Source organism: Phalacrocorax carbo, chromosome 16 (genome assembly GCF_963921805.1).
Source record: "Phalacrocorax carbo chromosome 16, bPhaCar2.1, whole genome shotgun sequence".
In the NCBI taxonomy this organism is placed as follows: domain Eukaryota; kingdom Metazoa; phylum Chordata; class Aves; order Suliformes; family Phalacrocoracidae; genus Phalacrocorax; species Phalacrocorax carbo.
Window position 1 is genome coordinate 1151928 of NC_087528.1, and position 19374 is coordinate 1171301.

The following is a 19374-nucleotide window of genomic DNA, read 5'->3' on the forward strand; positions in this document are numbered from 1 at the left end:
GGTTATCTTAAAGGAGAAAAAATCTTGCTATCTAGGGTGTCCGAAATGCCTCGGCACTTGACAAGCCTCCGTGGCCAGAATCCTGGCAAGACCTGAGCTTCTGAAGAGGAGGGGTACGAAGTGCCTCACTAGGACACTTTGCTGCACTCCCCATAGCATAAAATCGGGGCGGGGGGTGTGCGGGTGGGCCAGGTAGGTGTTACAAGATGCCGGACGTTCCTCTTTGCTTCAGTGGTTAGGTCAGCCCAGATTATCCCCTAATGACACGTGCGTGCCCACCACCGCTCCGCTCCGTGCTGGGAGCTTTTGTACTGCATTCACTGTATAATCCGGCACCCTCGGGCAAGTGAGAGGCTTGGCTTGGGGACAGCAGGTGCCTGGCCAGTTTCAGAGGCTGACTGCTGTTTGGTGCAAGTCTGAAGACTGTGTTACATCTGGGCACTCTCAGTGCATCCTAGTTCGTCTCTGTTTTCTATACTGCTGCTGGAAGCTTGTCAGGATAAAGGATAAAGCCCATTACATGTATAGTTTTTGCATGAACCGTGTCGGTGCCAGAGTAGAGTCAGGAGCGAGTGGAACCGTATTTCCCGGTATGTCTCTTCACCGTGTGTCAGGTAGCACAGACCACCAATGTATCCTTTTGCTTCTGATTGTCCTGAGGTTGTAGAACTGAGTTTGAACTGGATTTCGTCCTGCTCTTTCCATTAATCCACTTAACAACAAAAGAAAACCCGGCAAGTCTGCTTCTGCAAACTTCCTTAAGCTTTCTTTGCCTGAGCAGGTATTATTAAGGTCCTTACGTCCTCTGAAAGAACCTTGTGTTTGGTGATTTGAGAGGAAGCAAGCAAGCTGCAGTGCGAGTCTCAAATCCCTCAGATGAATTAGTGAGTCCAGCAGGTGAAAAATTGCACCTTGTAAAGCGTATGCCCTTCGAGAGGTGTTGCTTGGAGAAGCCCATGTCTTGTTCCCCATCATGAGGTACCCCTTTGTTCAAGTCCTGTTCTGGAGCACAAAGGAAGTCACTAACATCTCCCGAGAACAGGTGCTGCTTTGTTGCTCTCCTTGCACAGGGGTCTCTTAGATATTTGGATTTGGTTGCTGTCTCCGAGGTCAATACGAGGTCCCCACAGAAACTGAGAGTTTAATCTTTATGCAGCAGTGCTATTCATCTAAGGAGGAAAATCATGGTTAAATGAGTGGTTACCCACTGAGGTGGGTGTCTGGATAATGCAAAGCACATGTTTGTGTCTGTGCACCAGTATAAGGCGTAGTTAGGGGCTGGGCCTCTTGTGTGGTGGAGCTGTTGTGGTTTGACTCAAGGCTAACTGACCTGGGCTTTTTTTTTTTATTGCTTCTTTAGTGATGATGGCCAAGGAGAAACCGCCAATAACTGTGGTTGGAGATGTTGGAGGAAGAATTGCCATCATTGTGGTATGAGTGTGATGGAGAGGCGGGGCGGGGGGTGGCTTTCTCCCAGCATCTTTTCTTGAGCTGCTTAATCCCAGAGGGCAGGAGGGACTGCTGGTGTAGGGGTGGGAACGTGAGCGGTTCCACTGTTCTCTGCAGTTTTGCTGGTGGCTTTGGTGATTTCAGCTTTCTGTTGAAAACCTTGCACTTGGAGCTCTGAAATCTCCTTGCTCCCTTGAATGTCTGCAAATGTCAGATGTCTACGAATACTCTATAAATATAGGACATGCAGAGAGATCTCCTGAAGCGTTTAAAAGCACCCCAAACAAACAAACAAATCTTGCTGAGCTTCTCGTGCTTGCTGTGCCACGCTGCAGTGTAAGTCATCAGCATGCAGCTACTATCACCATGGGAAAAAAAAACCTTGCTGAAGATAAGCTCGGTTTGTGTCTGTGCACGTGCAGGGACTGATTTGTTTCCAAGACACAATATTTGTTCTGCGTGCTAGCAAAAGGGTCGGTGAATTAGGGAAATGGCATTCACAGGTGTACGTCGTGCACGTGGCTGTCCTTTGCATCTCGACAGCAGCTGAAGTAGCCAGGGATTATTTTTTTTGGCTGTGTGCATGGCCAAAGCTGCAGTACCTTGCAGATCCAATCCTGCCCTATAGACGTGGTAAACTTCTGGTTTTTATGTTATTTCTGTTTCTTCTCAGGACGACATCATCGATGATGTGGAAAGCTTTGTAGCTGCTGCAGAGATCCTGAAGGAGCGGGGAGCCTACAAGATTTTTGTGATGGCTACTCATGGGCTCCTGTCAGCAGATGCCCCCCGTCTCATAGAGGAATCCTCCATCGATGAGGTGCGTCCGCTTCCTGGACTGCGGAGGAAGGGCTGGCTCTGGTGGCTGGGTTGACCTAAGGCATGAAAACCCACAAACTGATGTTCTTCCCCTGCCACATAGCTCATCTCTGAAATGAGTGGTTTCATCAGGTGCTTTCAGTTAGCTGGTTCTTCACTGCAGGAAAAAAAAAAAAAAGCATGTGATTAATACTTGTTCAGCTCAGTTCTGCTTCTCTGTGTATGTTTTCCCCCAGTGCATAGATATTAGTCATCTGTGCCCGGTCACTTCCCTTACCACAGCTGGGTGCTTGTGACTGCTTTCTCACTGTACAGACCTACCTGTCCCTCTCCCCCAGCTGATGATGGGCTGTTGGGTACATGAAGAGGATAAGATTTCAAACCTCACCCTTAGTAACAAACTTGTCAGACCCTGTGATCTAAATGGACCCGTCAGCCTGTGTGGAGGTGGCTGTTGTAGGGGGCTGGTCACGCCAGTCCCCTCAACAGATTGACTGGCACCTAGGGGAGACCATTTATTTGAATCTTTTTTTTCTTTTTTCTAACATAGAAGGATTTCTCCCCCTGAACCGTGAAACAGCAGGCACGTGCCACTCGTGGAGTTAATCGAGGGCAGCTGTTGAGGGGAGTGAGCCTATCAGCAGCACGGCTAATGGTCTTTTCTTTCTGGCACTCCGTAGGTGGTGGTAACCAACACAGTTCCTCACGAGGTACAGAAGCTGCAGTGCCCCAAGATAAAGACTGTGGATATCAGTTTGATTCTCTCTGAAGCCATCCGACGAATCCACAACGGCGAGTCCATGGCCTATCTCTTTCGCAACATCACTGTCGATGACTAGACCTGGCGCTGCCCCTGTCCTGGCTTCCACAAGAGAAGGAAATATGCATGAAAAGGCAATACCATAACTTATAGGCATAACACAACTGTTTATTCTTGTAGGAGCATGAAGGTTTTCAGGGTCTTGAGCCATGAGATCTAATAGACAAAAATCAACCTGACCAGCACTTTACAGGTGACTAGAAGAGGCCACTGGCAATGGGGAGGACTACATCTTAATTAAGAGAGATGGAGAAATGAGGTGATGTTGAATTTTTAAGTTCCTTTAATTTTTTTTTTTTAGTGTGTTATCTCTTGCCCTGTAGGGAGGGAAAGAAAAGCAAAAAAAGTAGCAGCTGTCAGCTTATGAGAAGGGAATAGAGACTGCTCTTTGCTGCGTGTGGGCAGCGCGAGGAGACAGCCTCTGGGTTTCTGTTTCTGACCGTGACTCGCAGAAGGGAGTGTTTCACTCAGGCAGCTGCGCAGGACTGCGTGCCGCTGGCAGGACCGATCGGCAGAGCAGCTCCTCGCCAGCTGAGTGGCCTCTCATCTCTTGCACACCACAGCCAGGACTTTCATCAAAACTAAGTCAGCGGGACATCCAGAAAGGGCAGCTTAGGGCAGCCCATTCGCGGGGCTGCTTGCATCCTTGTGTGGGGGCTCTGGGAACAGGCTCCCCTGTGCCTCCCAGCAGGGCAAGGGGTGCTAGTTAACGTGCTGGCCTTTTCATTTTGCAAGCCTTGGATCATTATTGTTCTTCGGTGGCAAGTCACGTGAGGGCCTAGGTCCTCACTTGACCCCTTGTCTGCACTGCAAAACCAGGCGCGGTGTCTGGAGTTGCCGGGGGCTGGTGAGTTGCGGCAGCCTTGTGGGGAAGGGGAGTGGAACAAGATCTGCCTCTAATGCAGCTGTGCTCTCCAAAACACTAACACTTGAACCTGCAATAAAAAGCATAGGATTTTTCATTTTTGGTGCTTCCTGTGAGCCCTGTACCCCCTGAGGAGCTGCGCGGTCTGTACCATGGGGCTGTTGCTGTAAACGGGCTCACTTGGCAGCCTGTGGCCTCCTTCCACGGGGAAGCAGGGCTCGCTGCTTGCTTCTTTCTTGAGTGACACTAATCCTTGGCTGGAGGGGACACTTGAGAAAGCCACACAAGGGGCTTGTGAAGGGCTTTGTCTCCAAGATGATATAAGAATAGATCCCCAAGCGGTGACCTTCCCCCTTGCTGAGGCAAACAACCACGCTCCAGTAAAACCTATAGCACTTTCTAGCCTGGTGATGTGAGGAACAAATCCTGCTTGGAGGCAGTTGCTTCAAAAGAGCACTGCTGCTGACGGGCTGTCTCAGGCAGGCAGTTGTTCTGTTTTGCTTATCCTTCTCTTCCGTTCCAGTATCTAAAATGTGCACAGTGCCAAGGGGCAGGCAGTGGCTCTGTGAGCAGGAGAAGCCTTGAACAGCAGGCAAACGCGCGTGCCTCAGCCCTGTAGCTGGTGAGGGTACACAAAAGCCCAGAGCCGTGGGCTCATCTCCCCTATTGGGCACAGATTAAACCTCCAAGCCACGTCCCATCAGGGCTGGGTGAGGGCTTAAGGCTGTTGCTGGTTTTTCCTGCATTTTCAAAGTACTACAAACAAATCACAGCCGTACTCTGTGACCACCGCGTGGCTCCTTGGCCTGGTGGGGTAACAGTACTGTGCTGTACCCATTATTGAACGGATCAACTGAAGCGTGTGCAGTCCTCGTAGATGTCTGCGTGCTCCCTCGCTCTGAGCCAGTACTGGCCCATGCTCTTCATACTGGAAACCAGTGTTAAAAATGTGAGGTGTATTGCTCTCCTCTCCCCTTCAAACTGCTTGTCAGACCTGCCAGAAGCAAGGTCAGGGTTGGTGGAGTGCTGTTGCCCCGTTCAGCCTTGCTTTTATGGGGCTGTATTTGGGTGGAAGCTGTGGAACCACAGCACCGGTGAGCCGTGGGTTGTGCTGGTGTCCCCCGGGTCGCGCTCAGGACAGCAACCCAAGTTACCCACAGGCTTCACTTCAAACCTTACCCTGGCTAGAGGCCAAAATCAGTTGGCTAAAGTGAAGCCAGGGGACATTCACACCTCAGGGTCCCTAACTGCTTTAGGAAAACTGGTGTCCTGTATTTGCTAGGCCCACAAGGTCAGGGGGCGACGGTGGGTTGGGGCCAGTGTGTGCTAGGGTGCAGCATCTCCCTGCCCTGAGCCAGCCTGGACCTCGGTTGCCATCCCATCAGCATCAAACCTCAGCATCTTCCCTTCTGCTACACCATCCCCCCTCCGTGTGCTGCTGTGGCCCACTGCTGTTTTAGGGGTCTTACAGCTTTTCCTGCCACTCCTGAGCCCGGCCTAGAGAGCTCGACCAGTCCCTGGGTGTAGCTGTAGAGCTCCTGAGCCCACAGCTCTGCTGCTTCCTGGGCTTAAGGCTTAGGATCCTGCCTAAGAGGGTCAGCTTCTTGCCTCAGTGCATCTTGTTCCCACCTCTAAATCTCTCTACTCCCTCCCTGAATGCAGTCCTCCCAGCTTGGAAGAGAAAAATACACGTGCAGAGCAGATCTCTGTGTTTTAATGCCCCAAAGCAGATACCTCCTACAAGCGAGGCGCAGGCTCTGTTCCCTGCTTGCCCATCCTCATCCTTGCTTGGAGCTCATTGTCAGTGCTCTGGGGGTGTCCTGGGCCGGCCTGGGGGCTTGTGAGGGAAGAGATGGTGTCATTGATTATTTTTTAAGTGCTTGTCTGACAGATCGCTGGCGTTCAAAGATTTTCCCCAACATTTGAACACTTCCTCGGGCTGCCTGGATGTGTCGATCTGCGTTTCTTGTTCCCTGCTGTGGGGCGAGATGCTAGAAATCCGTGTGGTGCTGCTGCCAGCAGCAGCCTTCCGCCATTCCCACGCCTGGGGGAGAGGGTAAAGCCTGTCATGCGTGTGATGCCTAAAAATACACAAATAAATTGAGGTGCTCCTGCACCAGGACCCCTCGGCTGCTGGGCGGCTTCGGGCCGGGCGGTGGGTCCCTCTGCCGGGACAGCTCACCCTGCGGGGGAGCCGCGTCACCCCGGGCGCGGGCTGCGTGACGCTACTTCGAAATATTAGACGTCACCGGTGGCGTTTTAGGGCTGGAAGTGGGAAAGGCGGGGGTGGGGGGGGGGGCGCGGCGGCCGCCGGGGGCGGGGCGTCGCATGGCAACGGCGGACGCTACCCGCCCCGCCGCGACACGGGCAGCCGGCTCGGCCAATGGGCGGCGAGGAGGGGCGGGTGGTGGCCAATGAGGAAAGAGAAGGGGCGGGGCGGAGCGCGGGCGGGGACCGCTGGCCGCGGGTGCGGGGCGGGAGGTGCGGGGTCGGGGGGCTCGGGGTGTGGGGGGGCCGGGGGGCTTGGGCCGGGGATGGGAGGGGTCCGGGGGGGGCAGGGCTGGAGACTCGCGGGGGAGCGGGGTGGGGGGAGGCCGGGGACGGGGCCGGGGGCGGCGGGGAAGGGGACATATCCCCCCGGAGAAAGCCCTGCCGCCGGGGTGCGCCCCGCCGGTTTGATCGCTTTCTGCGGCGGGGAGGAGGAGGAGGAGGAGGAGGAAGGCTGCTGGCTGCCCACCCCCTCCGCCCCCCAGGGTCCCTCCAGGCAGCAAAGCTCCTGTCGTCGTGTGTCCCCCCCCCCCCCAGGTCGGGCTCGGTGGTCCCGGGCCGGGCAGCCGCGATGGCCGCGCTCAGCCTGTCCCAGCTGCTGGACGTCGCCATCGGGACGCCCGAGGTCGGGGCCGTCAACTTCACGGCGCTGCACAGCCTGTTGCAGGCCGTGCTGGGGCACCTGGGCCTGCAGGACCGGCCGGCCCGGCAGCGGGGGCACAGCCCCAGCCCCCTCCCGCGGGGGGACCCGCCTGCCGAGGCTCACCCCGGCCGGGAGGAGGAGGGGGACCGGGACCGGGGCGCGGGGCAGCACCCCTGGGAGCCGGGGGAGCGGCTGCCCGGGAAGGACCCGCTGCAGGGGACCCCCCCGGTCGCCTCCGTGGCCCCCGACCTGGGTCAGATGAAGGAGAAGATCGAAGCGAACGAGAGCAGCATCTCCAAGGTAGAGGCTCTTGCCGGTCCCCTGGGTGCTCCCCCGCGAGGCACCCTCTCCGCCGGGGTCTGCGCCACCGTCGCGCTGCCCTTAGACCAAGGTCTGGTTTAAGCCCGAGCTCATGGTGGCACGTGGGGCTCCGCTGCAGGAAAGGGATGGAGTTTTGGGGAGGAAGAGCTGGGTCTGAAACGCTGCTCCGGTTGCTCTGGGTCTTCCCCACATTGCCACCAGCAAGTCGTAGTGGGTCCAACATAGCAGCTGGTGCCCTCGGCTCCGCCGGCTGTGGGCTCAGCATCGCTGCAGGTCCAGCCCCACTGCCCGCTCCATCCCTCCCTTCCCTGCTCCTGACCTACGGCCGGGTACCGCGGCTGCTCCTCAGGCAGCTGAGAGGCTCCACCAGCACCTCACGGGTCTCATCTCCCACTGCAAATCCCCTTGGCTCACCCAAGGGCTAAACCCAGCACTGGTGGGACCGGAGACGGGCCTCATCCTGCACGGCGCCGAGCCGTTCATGGCTGCGCTTCGCCTGAGCATCCCCAGTGGGAAGAAATAAGCTCAGGTTCAAGGAAACAGCCACCTTCAGCGCTGCAGGGCCGGATCCTGCCGGGGCTGGGACACTTACAGAGAAGGCAGCAGGGGGGGAGGGATTCCCCGGCAGGTCCCCAACCGATCGCTCCTCGCTTTGTTAGCAGCGGTTGCCGCTGCCCTCCCAGGCCAGGCTGTGCTTGAGGGGATGGCAGCGGCTCTTGGCCCTTCGGATGGGCTTCATTAGTCTTGCACAGAGCCTGACACGGGCAGGCAGGGCTGGATGCATCCCTGCTGGCTCGGGTTGCGCAGTGGGGGGTCTCTGGGGCAGAACTGGGGTTCTCTGGGGAGCTGCTGCTCCTTGGCTGTTGAAGATGTGATGAATAGTAAGTGCTGCCCACAGTGCCCTGTGCAGGTCACAGCAGGGTAAAGGTCCCAGTCCCTGGGGACCCTCCCCTGAGGCTTACCCCCACCAACCCCTCTCCCAGGCCATGGCTCTCTCCCAGGATCTCCTCGAGGAGATTGGCGGGATGAAGGCGGCGCAGTCCCGCATGGGAGAGGACATCCGGACGATCCAGGAGGTGCTTGGCTTGGTGAGCTGCTGCCGGTGCCCCCCGGGAGGGAGCTGAGCCCTCACCCCTCACCCTGCCCCTCTCACATCGTCCTGCTGCCCCTGCCCTGCAGCCCCGGGTGTCGCCCGGCGTGAAGGGCACCGGGGGGAAGAGTGGGAAGCGTCTCCCAAGGCGGGGAGCGGGGGAGCTCAGTCCAGCCCACCTGGAGCCCCCCACTCTGCCTACCAGCACTGCCTGGGGAGGGTGGAAAGAGGCACTGCTGCCCGCAGTCAGGCTGGTGCTAACGAGGTACCTGCGTGCATCAACCAAAGTGATGCTAAGGCAGTTCTTAACTAAACAGCCATAAAAAAAGAAACGTGGGTGCTGGGAAGGAGGTGGGACAAAGACCTACCTGTGCAATACAGCCAGAGCCCCCAGGCACAGCCCTGCCCAGCATCCCTCTGTCTTGTGCCCAAGTTAATCTGCAGATGCTACTTTTAAATCCCACTGTCACGTCCGGACTGCTGTCCCTCTCCTCCCTCTGCTCCAGGGGAACCTCCAGGACGCCGCTGGCCGACTGCCAGGCCTCCGCGACCAGACAGCGTTGGACAGTGATGTGGTATGGCCGCACGCACGCCCGGCTCACGCCCGGGCACAGGAGGCAGCCGCGTCTCTGGCTCCCCTGGGGGGTCCAGTGCGCCCGGTCCCTCCGCATCAGGGCATGGTCCCAGCAGCACTGGGCAGCCACGCTGGGAGGTCAGCGCTCCTGTGGGTCCCATCGCCAGGCTATGTGTCCCGGGCTGACCCCTTGATCCCTTCCTTCCCCAGAAAAAGCTGAAGGAAAGGCTGAGCCTCTACCCGGCCCCGGAGGAGGTGAGCAACATGGTGCGCTGGGAGGTGCTGGAGGATTGTCTGGTGGGCAGCAAAGCAGGAGGAGGAGGAGGAGGAGGAGGAGGAGGAGGAGGAGGAGCAGGAGGAGGCCGAGGTCGAGGTCTGTTGGTGGTGAGTGCTGGGGGATCCTGGCTGCGGGAGCAGGACCCAGTGGGACCACAGCCCCCAGCGCCTCCAGCCGCTGCACGCCCTGGGCCCTTTGCAGAGGATTGCTCAGCGCTTCTCTTCCCTGCACATCCTGCTGGGAGGCAGGACCTGGCACAGGCAGAGCCAGGGCATCTCCTCAGCTGGCCCAACAGACAGACCTCCATCACCAGTGCCATTGACATCCCATAACAGCTCCTCCATGGGGCAAGCGAGCACCCAAAGCCCTCGGGGTGACCGCACGGCCCCGTGTCCTTGCTTGACTTTGGGCAGGACCACAGCTCCCTGCCCTCCCGGTCTCTGGGGCTGGTGGGTTGGTGCAGGGGACAGCAGAGGGATGTTTTGGGGCAAACCCCAGCATTTTGCACCATGAGTTGGTTTCCAAATCCCGCCTGGGGCTGCTGCTCCTGAAACGCAGGCACAGCCCATTGGGCTGGGAAGTGGGTCTGGTCCGGTACTGAATCCCACTGCTAGAGGAAAAAATGCCTTGCTGTTGTATCAGGTGGCATCAGTGGGGTGTTTGCTGGTCCCCTGGATCAGCTGCTAAAACCACTGTGCAGGCACGGAGATAACCAAAGCACTAAGGGAGCTGGGGAGGGATGGGGCAGATGTGGCCACAGGAGCTCAGGGGTCTCCGTAGAGTGGGTAGTTCTTCACCTTTGGGCTCTCGTGAGGTTCTTAGGTTTGGCTTCATGAGTTGGGGGGGTTTGGAACAGGGTGGGGGGCCCTGGGTCTCCCCTTTCTGCTGCCCTTCTGCCCATAAACCTGCTCCCCTTTGCCTCCTCTTCTCAGGAGGGCAGTGGGGGCCAGTCTGCCCCCGCCAAGACCCCTACTTCAGATGTGGACACCCCATGTGGGGCAAGCTCAGCACTGGGGCTGAAAGGACCAGGGACACAGCCTGCACCCAGGACCAGCAAAGGGATCAGCGAGGGGACTCCAGGAATACAGCCTGGCTCCCTGGGGATGCAAGCAGGGATGCAGAGAATACCAGAAACCCCTGAGAAGTGGGCAGGCACACCCTCAGATCGGACGGGGACTTCTGATGCCAGCACCACCACCCCAGGGATGCAGCCAGGATCCCCCGGCACCCAGACCACCACCCCAGGGATGCAGCCAGGATCCCCCGGCACCCAGACCACCACCCCGGGGATGCAGCCAGGATCCCCCGGCACCCAGACCACCACCCCGGGGATGCAGCCAGGATCCCCCGGCACCCAGACCACCACCCCAGGGATGCAGCTAGGATCCCCCGGCACCCAGACCACCACCCCAGGGATGCAGCCAGGATCCCCCGGCACCCAGACCACCACCCCGGGGATGCAGCCAGGATCCCCCGGCACCCAGACCACCACCCCGGGGATGCAGCCAGGATCCCCCGGCACCCAGACCACCACCCCGGGGATGCAGCCAGGATTCCCTGGCACCCAGACCACCACCCCGGGGATGCAGCCAGGATTCCCTGGCACCCAGACCACCACCCCAGGGATGCAGCCAGCACCTCCAGGGACCCAAGGAGGGCAAGCAGGGGTTCAGCCAAGCCCTCCCTACATGGAACCCAGCATTCCTGGCACTGAGAAGGTCCCTGCTGAAGCCACGCCTGGTGCTCTGGGGACACAGAAGGATGCCACAAGCCCCAGGGAGGGAGGCAAGGCTTTTCCCAGCACAGAGCTTGCCCGGGCAGGCCAGCTGGCAGCGGGGACCCTCTCACCGACAGCCCAGGGGTTTGAGATCCCCCTTGATGCCGCTCCCAAGGCCAAGTCCCCTTCGCAAGAGCCAGAAGTGCCCTGGGGGTCCTTGGCCTCCAGCAGCGCCTCCAGCCGCTACGCAGAGACGGTGGAGGCTCTCCACCAGATCGGGCAGCTCGGCCACCTCTACGCTGCCCTGAAGGAGCAGGTGGCCCAGCTGGAAACCACCAAGTCAGACCAGGCTGAGCTTGAGAAGCTGCGCCTACTCTTCCCAGAGGCAGGTGGGAGCCCTGGGGGGGCTGGCAGGGGGCGTTTGGCACCTGGAGCCTGGCCCTGAGGGCGAGACTCCCTCACCGACAGCATGTCCCCTTGGACCATGTCCCTCTAGACCAGGAGAACAGTACCAGCATCCTGGCCGACCTCCGGGGCCAGGTATCATCCCTGCAGGGCCTGGCCAGTGACCTGCAGGGCGAGAAGGAGAAGGTGAGCCAGCAGCAGTCCCCGAGGGGGCTGCGGTGATGCCAGGGGTTTGGGGGGGTGTGTGGCCGAAGGGTCCCTGTGCTGGGACGGTGCAGGGGGCCATGCCCTGACTCTGCTGCCACCACTGTCCCCAGATCAGGCAGCTGGAGGATGCCCTTGGTAAGCTGGGGGTGGCCGGAGCCGACTGGAAAGCAGAAGGCAGTGACCAGATCACCCTGCAACTGGGGTAAAAAGATGGGAGAGGGTTTCCTACCCTGCAGGGATACAAGGGAGCAGGGGTCTGGGAGCATCCCAGTTTGGGGGCAAGGCACATCCCCCGAGCAGACCCACAGGGGCTAAGCCTGCCCTTGCCCCCCTCTTGCTGACCAGGTCCACGCTGCAGGAGATAAAGCGGGAGCTGAAGGAGCTGGGAGAGCAGCAGGAGATGACCAAGGCCATGCTGGAGCAGTTGGTGACCAACACGGCTGACCAGCTGCAGGAGCAGGTGAGGTCTGGGGGGGTAGAAGTGCTCCCACCGCCCGCCAGCTTGGGGGTCCTAGCGGGGGGCCCAGCCACGTCCCCTGGCTGGATGGGCCCATCGAGCCTCCACGGCACCCGGGCTTGTTGGCCGCATCCATCCCATCTCGGAGCCGATTCCTTCTTCCCGTCCTGCAGCTGGACGAGCTGAGGGCGACGGTGGAGGGCGCGGGGCAGGAGCCGGCAGAGGCGCGGGCCGAGTGCCCCGTCTGCAGCACGGACATCAGCGTGCAGGTGGGGCAGCTCCTCCAGCGCTACGAGAAGCTCCAGGAGCTGGTGGACTCTCTCATGTCACGGCAGGCGGTGGGCAAGGGGGTGAGGCAGCTGCCGAGGAGGAGCCAGGTAGGGAGATGCCGGCATGGGGGGCTTGGGAGGGGGGTTGCCTGGATGCCCCCCAGCTGTTTGTCCTTCGCTGTAACATGGGGGAACCCTTCGCTGCTCCCAAATTGGCCTGTACAAATCAGCAGCATGGAAGGAAATCAAAGCCTGATGCACATGTCCTGCTGGCACCGACAGCCCACGGCCGCCAGCCGAGAAACCCGGGTCTGTCTCCCTGGGGCAGCCACCCCACCCTTGCATGGCATTGCCTTGTCGTCTTCCTCCCTGAAGCAGGATGAGGAGCTGCTGAGGCGCATCCAGGCCACCATCGTGCAGGTGCAAGGGGACTACGAGAAGCTCAGCTCCGTCACTGGGAACCTCCTGGATGACCGTCAGCAGAAGCAGAAAGATATCGAGGCAGGTGGCTGAAACCCCCGCGGGGTCAGAGCCTCCTCCGGCAGACCCCAGGCTGGGGACCACAAGGGATTTGTCCCCCTGCCCAACTTGCCTGCAGCCGCCCGCAGCCCTGCAGAGGTTCAACGTACCTTTCCTGGAGGGTTTTATTTTTGGGGGGGGGGGACAGTGTGGGGTGCTGGGCTGGCCAGGAGGCAGCTCCGACCCTGCCACTGTGTCATGGGATGCTTTCTGTGTTGGAAGGCTCTGTTCCAATCCCTGGAGAGGCTGGAGAAGGAGAAAGCAGACAAGGAGGAGCTGGTGCTGGGAATCGATGTGGTACGGCCTCGAGGGGCCCTGGTGGCAGCGAAGGGGGTCTCGGGCAGGGTGACAAATGCCCCTTGTCCCCTGGGGGCTTGGTGGCAGAACTGGCCTGGGGGAGGGAGGGTTTCCAGACCAGCTGTGGGTCCCTCTGTCTCCCCCCCCGAGTCCCTTTGGCTGGTGGGACCAACCCCACAGGGGTGATGGGGTGAGCGGGATCACGTAGCCGCTTCCTCTCGTCCTGACACGAGCTGGCCCTGCCCATCGCACCTCCATCCCTTCCCCACCGCTCTCCTGCCTTTCCCCGTTGCCAGAAAGCAGACAAAGCCGCCCTGGCCAGCAAAGTCAGTCGTGCCCAGTTTGACGCAAGCATGGAGCGGCTGAATGAGGTGGTCCAGGAGATGCTGAGCCGGGTGACGGGCCAGGAGGAGGGCTGGCACCGGGTCCAGCGACAGCTCAGTGAAGAGATGGGCTCCAAGGTGAGGGGTGGCTCATCCCCACCGCACAAAACAGGCACCTTTGGGGCTTGGCAGCCTAAGGCAGCATCCCTCCGAGGGTCCCCCCGTCGGGCTTTTCCCCGGGACCGCGGTGGCCCATCCCGGGGCGGCTGGCTGAGGGTGTGTGTCCGTCTGCAGCTGGACCGCCTGGAGCTGGGGCCTTTCCGGCAGCAGCTGGAGGAGCACTGGAAGAGCATCCTGGAGCAGCTCAAGGAGAAGGTGCCGCAGACAGAGGCTGACGATGCGGCTGGGATTAAGAAGTGAGTGTGACCGGGATGGTGATGGCTTCGGGGACAGCACTCGCCCCGCTCCCTCCCGCTATCCCGGCCGGTGCCTGCGTGGTACGCTGGCATGGGACCAGTTTAGCCAGCGGACTGTGGGGATGCTAACGAAGTAGCTGTGCCTTCTCCTCCCACCAGCAGCCACCGCCAGCAGCAGGTCCCTGGCATTAGAGGGGGCACTGAGGAAGGGGCACGTGCAGGATGGAGCCCTCCCGAACCAAAACCGGGGTGTGGGTGCAAAGGCCTTCTGGGGCGAGAGTGGGGGATGGCGGCTCGTCCCCCCGGGCAGGGGCATGACACGTGGCACCGCGGAGCTGGGTTGTGACCTGCCCTCCTGGCAAGGTGCAGGGGGGTTAATTAGCGCTGACAAAGCAATGAAATCGGTGCGAGGGCTGGTTCGGATGGCAGGCGTGGGCGCCTGTGCCCTTCCCCTCGCATCCCTGCCTGCCCCAGGGAGGCCACGGGCAGCTGCTGGGTTCTGGGGGTGCCGTTGGGGCCAAGGCGAGCGTGTCCTGGTCCTCAGGGCCAGTTTTGAGTGACAAAACTCATCCTAAAACCTGTGGGAATCCTGCATCCCTCAGGCCCAGCTTTTGCTCCCAGGCTGGGAGCGTTCCACCCCAGCAAGAGATACAGGAAACCCCCTGGTTTAACCCTGACAGCCCCAGCACCCCTAGTTCCTAAAGGACTGGGGTGCTGTGGGAACCCACGGAGCAGTTCCCACGGTGATGGTGGGTTTTGGGCACTTGCTTCTGTGGCTTTCGGGTTACCCAGGTGGGAGCCCACAAACAACCCTCTCCCCCATCGTACCCCCTTTATTTTGTAACCATCCATCGGCCTGGGACCTTGCTGGGGTGGTGGGGCATAAACCAGGCTCAAAAACGCACGCTTCCCCCTGCAAACACTCTAAGTGCCCAGCACCTTGCTGCTGCCTGCGAGCTGCCTGCCTGCACGCAGGCAGGGCTGTGTGTCCCCCCCAGGAGCCCACCCAGCCCTTTTCTCCCCGCTCCCCAGGCAGCTGCTGGCTCATTTCCACTGCATGTCCTGCGACCGCCCCCTCAGCATGCTGGTGCCCGGCCCGTGAGTAGCACCCAGCACCGGTGCATTGGCGGGGGGCTGCGTGGGTGGGGTGGGGGGAGATGGGTGCTGGCGGTGCCCTGTTGTGCCAGGCGCAGGGGTTTGGGTGTCTGCCCAGGGGGTCCAGACCTGCCGAGCCCCCTCTGCAGCCCTGCCTGGCAGCTGGGGGACGGGGACCCGTCCCCGGGTGCATCGGGCAGGGGGATGCTGTGGGGTGCAAGCCTGTGGGTTTTGGGGTGCTGCCCTGAGCCAGGGTGGGTCGTTTGTCCCCTGTCACCTACGCGCGGCTCCTGCCCTCCCCAGGCACATCGTGGCCATCCCATCCATGCCGCCGCTGCCCCCCCACCTCGCCGGGCGCCCCCATACCATCCTCGAGCTGGAGCAAACGCAGCAGCACGGCCTCAGGTAGGGGACACAGGGAACCATCCCTGGCCCCTGGGGTGCAGGGTGGCCCTGCTCTGGCAAGGGGGAGCTCTTCCTGGGTGGTGGAGGGGTCTGGGGGGACAGAGGGGTCTGGGGGGGCCTGGGCAGGGCAGGGGCGCAGAGGCGTGTCATGGACAGCCAGCTGCGCTTGCCTCAGCTCTGTGGGGTTTTACAGCTCCCCCGCACTGCCCTGTCTAGCCCAGGACTCTGTCTCAATGGTGTAAAGCCACATGTGACGAGTTGTGTCCAGTCTCAGCCTGACCTCAGGCTTGGTGGGCAGTCGGGCAGCCCAGCCCCTGCCTCCTGGTGTCCCTTGCGTAGGCTGCAGGGACCTGCCCTGGCCATGACCAGCTCACTGGGGCCGTGGGGAAAGCAGATCCAGCATGGTTGGATGGGCGTGGGGTCTCCTGCAGCAGTCGCAGGGGGGCAAGGAGGGGACACACCCCACCGGGAAGCACCCCCTGTCCCCCCTCGCTGGCGCAGTAGGTTGAAGCACAGGGTGCCACTGTGCCAGGTGCTGAGCATCCCCGTGCCCCATCCCACAGGGAGCGGGCAGCCGAGTGCGGGTACCCCAGCGTGCCGCGGCACTGCGGGGGCCGGCACACCCTCACCCACCCGCTGCAGCGCTGCCCGCGCCTCCAGCCCCTCCCGCCCGGCGCCCCACGGCCGCTCCAGCCCCCCATCCTGCTCCCCTTCAAGGTAGGGATGACGATGGTGGGAATGCGGTGGGGGAGGCTGAGGCTGGGAGAGTGATGCTGAGCATCCCGGGGCGATCTGTGCCTCAGTTTCCCCAGGGAGAGCTGGGTGTGGGAGGGTTGCCTGGGGATGCTGACTTCGGCCCCGCGTTTCAGCCAGCCTGCTCTCTCCTTCCCAGCATGACGAGATGGAGCTGTTGGGCCAGGACGGCCACATCTACAGGGGCCGGCGGGACGGGCAGCTGCCGGTGCCCGTGGGCAAGGAGGGTACGGCCGGGGCAGGTTTGGAGGGGGGATCCGGCGGGTGTGAAGGGGACAGCGAGGGTGGGCAGGGTGTCTGTGGGGTGCCAGGTTTTCCCCCACCCGTGTCCCCCCCACCCCAGCTCCCTCTGGTCTCTCCTGCCAGGCTTCCCAAGGGACAAGCCCACGCTGTCCCCAAGGCGGTGGGACGCCCGCGACACCGGCCGCCTGCTCTTGCGGCCCCAGAGCGCCGGGTCCTCGCTCAGCCAGCCGGGTACGGCCCCATCAGGGCACCGGGCGGGGGGGAGGGCACCCTGCTGTCTCCCGGTGGGTGGGGGCGAGAGGGGGGTCTGTGCCCACAGCCGGGCAGGGCAGGATGGGGTCTGGGGTTGGGGGTGGGATGGGGAGGGGAGGAAGCAGGATGGAGGGGGAGGACTGGCAGATGGGACAACTGCTGGAGCGAGGTGGGGGGATGTGGGGTGGGGTCGTTCTGGCCAGTGTGGGACAACAGCCTGTCTGCTTCAGGGTGGGGGCCAGGACCCCATTTCTGGGTAGCCGCTGCTGGGCAGGTGCCCCTGCTGCCTGCCCCGTGCTGGGCTGGCAGAGCTGCCCCATGGGCTGCCGGGGGGCTGACCCCTGCCCCTCGCTCCCAGGCACCGCCGCCTCGCTGGAGCACAGGCCCGCTTCGTCCCACGGCCACCCCTTCCAGGCACCGGGGCCCCTCCCGCCCCTCCAGTCCCCGCGGGACGGATCCAGCACCCCGTCAGCCGTGCGGGACTGGGGGTCCCCGGCCGAGCCCCCACCACGCCAGCCGTCGAGCAGGCGAGCGAGCGTCTCCAGCCAGCAGCAATAAAGGCGACGAGCAGCCAAGCGCCTGCGTGGCCTCCGTGGGGTGGCCCTGGGTCGGGATTTTTCCATCGTGCAAAAGGCGGGATCGGCAGCATCCCTCGTCCCACGGCCACACATCTCCGGAGGAGCTGAAAACAGCCCTGGTCCAACCCCCTGCTGGGGTCTGTGTTGGCCCCCCCCACTCCCCCTGACACCCCCCAGCCTCCATGAGCCCCAGTGGCCTCTGCCAGGGGAGCCCCAAAGGGGTCTGGGGGAACCCGGTGGTGCAGCAGGAGGAGGATGATGCTCGGTTGCTGCCGAAGGTGATGGGAAACGGGGATCCCAGCAGGAAGAGCAGCAGCAGGACACGGCTTAATGCTAAAAGCAAATCCCACCCCAAGCCCGCTGTTTTGCTGTCGCTTATCCCGAGGGATGAGCACCACCAAGCTGGTTTCCTTATCTCCTAGTGGAGAAACCCCCCTCTTTGGCACCCCCTGCCCCCTTCCAACTCTGCCGTCAATGGAAAGAGGAAGGCACTAACCTGGCTGCTGCCTGGCTTGGGGCAACTGATGCTTCGCACCTCCAGAACAAAGCACTAGAACCCCTTCTTTTCCCCCAATGCTGGGGGGGGACATGTGCCCCCCACCTTTCCCTTATGCCTCCATGGCTTGGGGCTGCTTTTCCCCACCCCCCCTTTCTGCCACCCATCCTCTTGCTGTCGGGTGGGAAAAGCCCCACTCTGCGCTGAGATCTAGCACAAGTTGTGTCACAAGTGGTCAGGTACCGGGCAGGGAAACCACAGTCCCTGGAAGCAGCATGGGGGGGACCTGGGGGGGGGTGTCACAGCTGGGGGCAGATGGCTGTGTGCGTGGGGGAACAGCAAAGCGCTGGGGACAGCCCCGGCTCCCCCACGCACACATTGGGGGGGACGGACGGACACACAAAGCCGCTGGCACCTCTTGGGTGAGTGGGAGGGTGAGAAACCCCGAGGGGGAGCCCAGGGACGGCCAGGAGTGACCCAGGCATCCGGGGAAGCACCCCCTCACCCCCCTGTGGTGTGTCCCAGGGGGCTGCCCTGTGGAAATGCTGCTCTCCCGGTGGATGCTCTCCCCAGGTTGGGGAGGGGGTGGGGACCCCCCAAACCAACCCCCCCCCCACAGCAGCAGGCCCCATCCCTGCCCACCCCACTGTGGTCCCCACACACCAGGGAACTACCCCCAGGGATGCTTTCCCTGGTGAGTTTGGTTTTTTCAGGTGAAAAATGGGTGGTAAAAACACACTTTGGGGGTGCTCAGGTGTATCCAGCGGGATGTGGGGTCCCCCCAGTGCCACCTCCAGTGGGATAACTGGGAACTCAGCAAACCAGTGGGCACCAGGGTAGAGCTGGGCCATCCTGCACCCCATGGGTGGGGTACAGTGGTGATGGGCTAAAAACCACCCCCTGGGACTAATTGCATTTGCAGGATACGGCCCAGCTGGGGCTGATCCCCCTTGGTGCTCATCCCCGCCCCCCCCAGCCCCGTCTGCTGCCCCTGGGACCCAGCTGTGCCCTATAAACACCCCCTCCCACCTCCATAAACATGAGCACCCAGCCTCACTTCCCTCCTTGGGTGCTGCCTGTGATGCCGGAGTGGGTGAGTAGCCCCAGCCAGGGGCTTTATTTTTTCCTGGGGGCTGGGCTGGGGGGGTCTCCCCATCCCCTGGGGGATGCTTTGCTGCTGTGCCTTGAGCCCCCTGGTCCTTGCTGGCATCTCCAGAGCTGCTGCATTCCTGTTTTGGGGGGCAGGTTACCCCAGTTTCTTGTTGTATGAGCTGTGTGATGATGTAGGCTGTGGTTTTATTCAATTTTGGCTTAATTTGGAGGTTTAAGCACTAAACCAGGAGCAGCATGGGAGTGGCTGGGGAGGTCAGGGACCCTCCCCGTGTCCTTGAGCTGGTGCCCTGTCTGTGGTGGGGGACGCTCAGGAGGCATCACCCCCAGCACAGGGTTTGCCTAAAAACCCAGCAGCCCTCGAGTATCACAGGTGGGACTGGGTGTCCCTGTGGTGCTGAGGCCTGGGGGCTCATCACACAGGTGGGTGATGGGGCTGGTGGGGGACAGGCTGCTGGAGGGGGGCGCAAGCCACGGTATTTTGCGAGGGTGCAGGATGGGCTTTTGACCGCACCCCCACAGCTCCGGCACCTCCCCTTCCCTCTGCCCCCCGCTTTGGGGGGCACAGCCGTGGCCTCTGCAGGCAGTGCATGGGGGGCACCCATCCCCACTGGTGATGCTGTGGGGGGGCGGGGGGGGGGCTCCTCACCCCCATCTCGGTGCCCTGCCAGGGACGTTCTCCCAGCAAAGAGAAAAGGCAGGGACA

The 19374-nt window shown here is 61.5% G+C and overlaps 2 protein-coding genes across 6 annotated transcripts in view; both read left to right on the plus strand.

Moving 5' to 3' along the window:
- PRPSAP1 (phosphoribosyl pyrophosphate synthetase associated protein 1) overlaps window positions 1–6078 on the plus strand; it is a 29031-nt gene extending 22953 nt beyond the window's left edge. For all 5 annotated transcript variants that reach the window (XM_064467529.1, XM_064467530.1, XM_064467532.1 and 2 more), the window contains 3 exons: window positions 1361–1431; window positions 2123–2269; window positions 2949–6078. In XM_064467529.1, the coding sequence (XP_064323599.1) occupies window positions 1361–1431; window positions 2123–2269; window positions 2949–3107 (377 nt within the window). In that variant the 3' untranslated portion in view covers window positions 3108–6078. The remainder of the gene's footprint in view (window positions 1–1360; window positions 1432–2122; window positions 2270–2948) is intronic.
- A 505-nt stretch (window positions 6079–6583) lies between these two features.
- QRICH2 (glutamine rich 2) lies at window positions 6584–17827 on the plus strand. Its single transcript, XM_064467416.1, has 19 exons — window positions 6584–7164; window positions 8169–8273; window positions 8782–8850; window positions 9060–9104; window positions 10059–11232; window positions 11340–11434; window positions 11566–11657; window positions 11801–11915; window positions 12086–12289; window positions 12560–12682; window positions 12923–12997; window positions 13294–13458; window positions 13615–13736; window positions 14769–14834; window positions 15135–15236; window positions 15800–15953; window positions 16129–16216; window positions 16356–16463; window positions 16843–17827. Exons 1-19 carry the CDS (start codon window positions 6793–6795, stop codon window positions 17040–17042), a joined length of 3474 nt encoding a protein of 1157 aa, XP_064323486.1. The 5' UTR covers window positions 6584–6792; the 3' UTR covers window positions 17043–17827.
- Window positions 17828–19374: the final 1547 nt, after the last annotated feature.

Coding starts and splice junctions, on each gene's coding strand:
- QRICH2 (XM_064467416.1), top strand. CDS start 6,793: ATGGCCGCGCTCAGCCTGTCCCAGCTGCTGGACGTCGCCATCGGGACG. Junction 7,165..8,168: donor ACGAGAGCAGCATCTCCAAG/GTAGAGGCTCTT, acceptor CCCCTCTCCCAG/GCCATGGCTCTCTCCCAGGA. Junction 11,233..11,339: donor CCTACTCTTCCCAGAGGCAG/GTGGGAGCCCTG, acceptor ATGTCCCTCTAG/ACCAGGAGAACAGTACCAGC.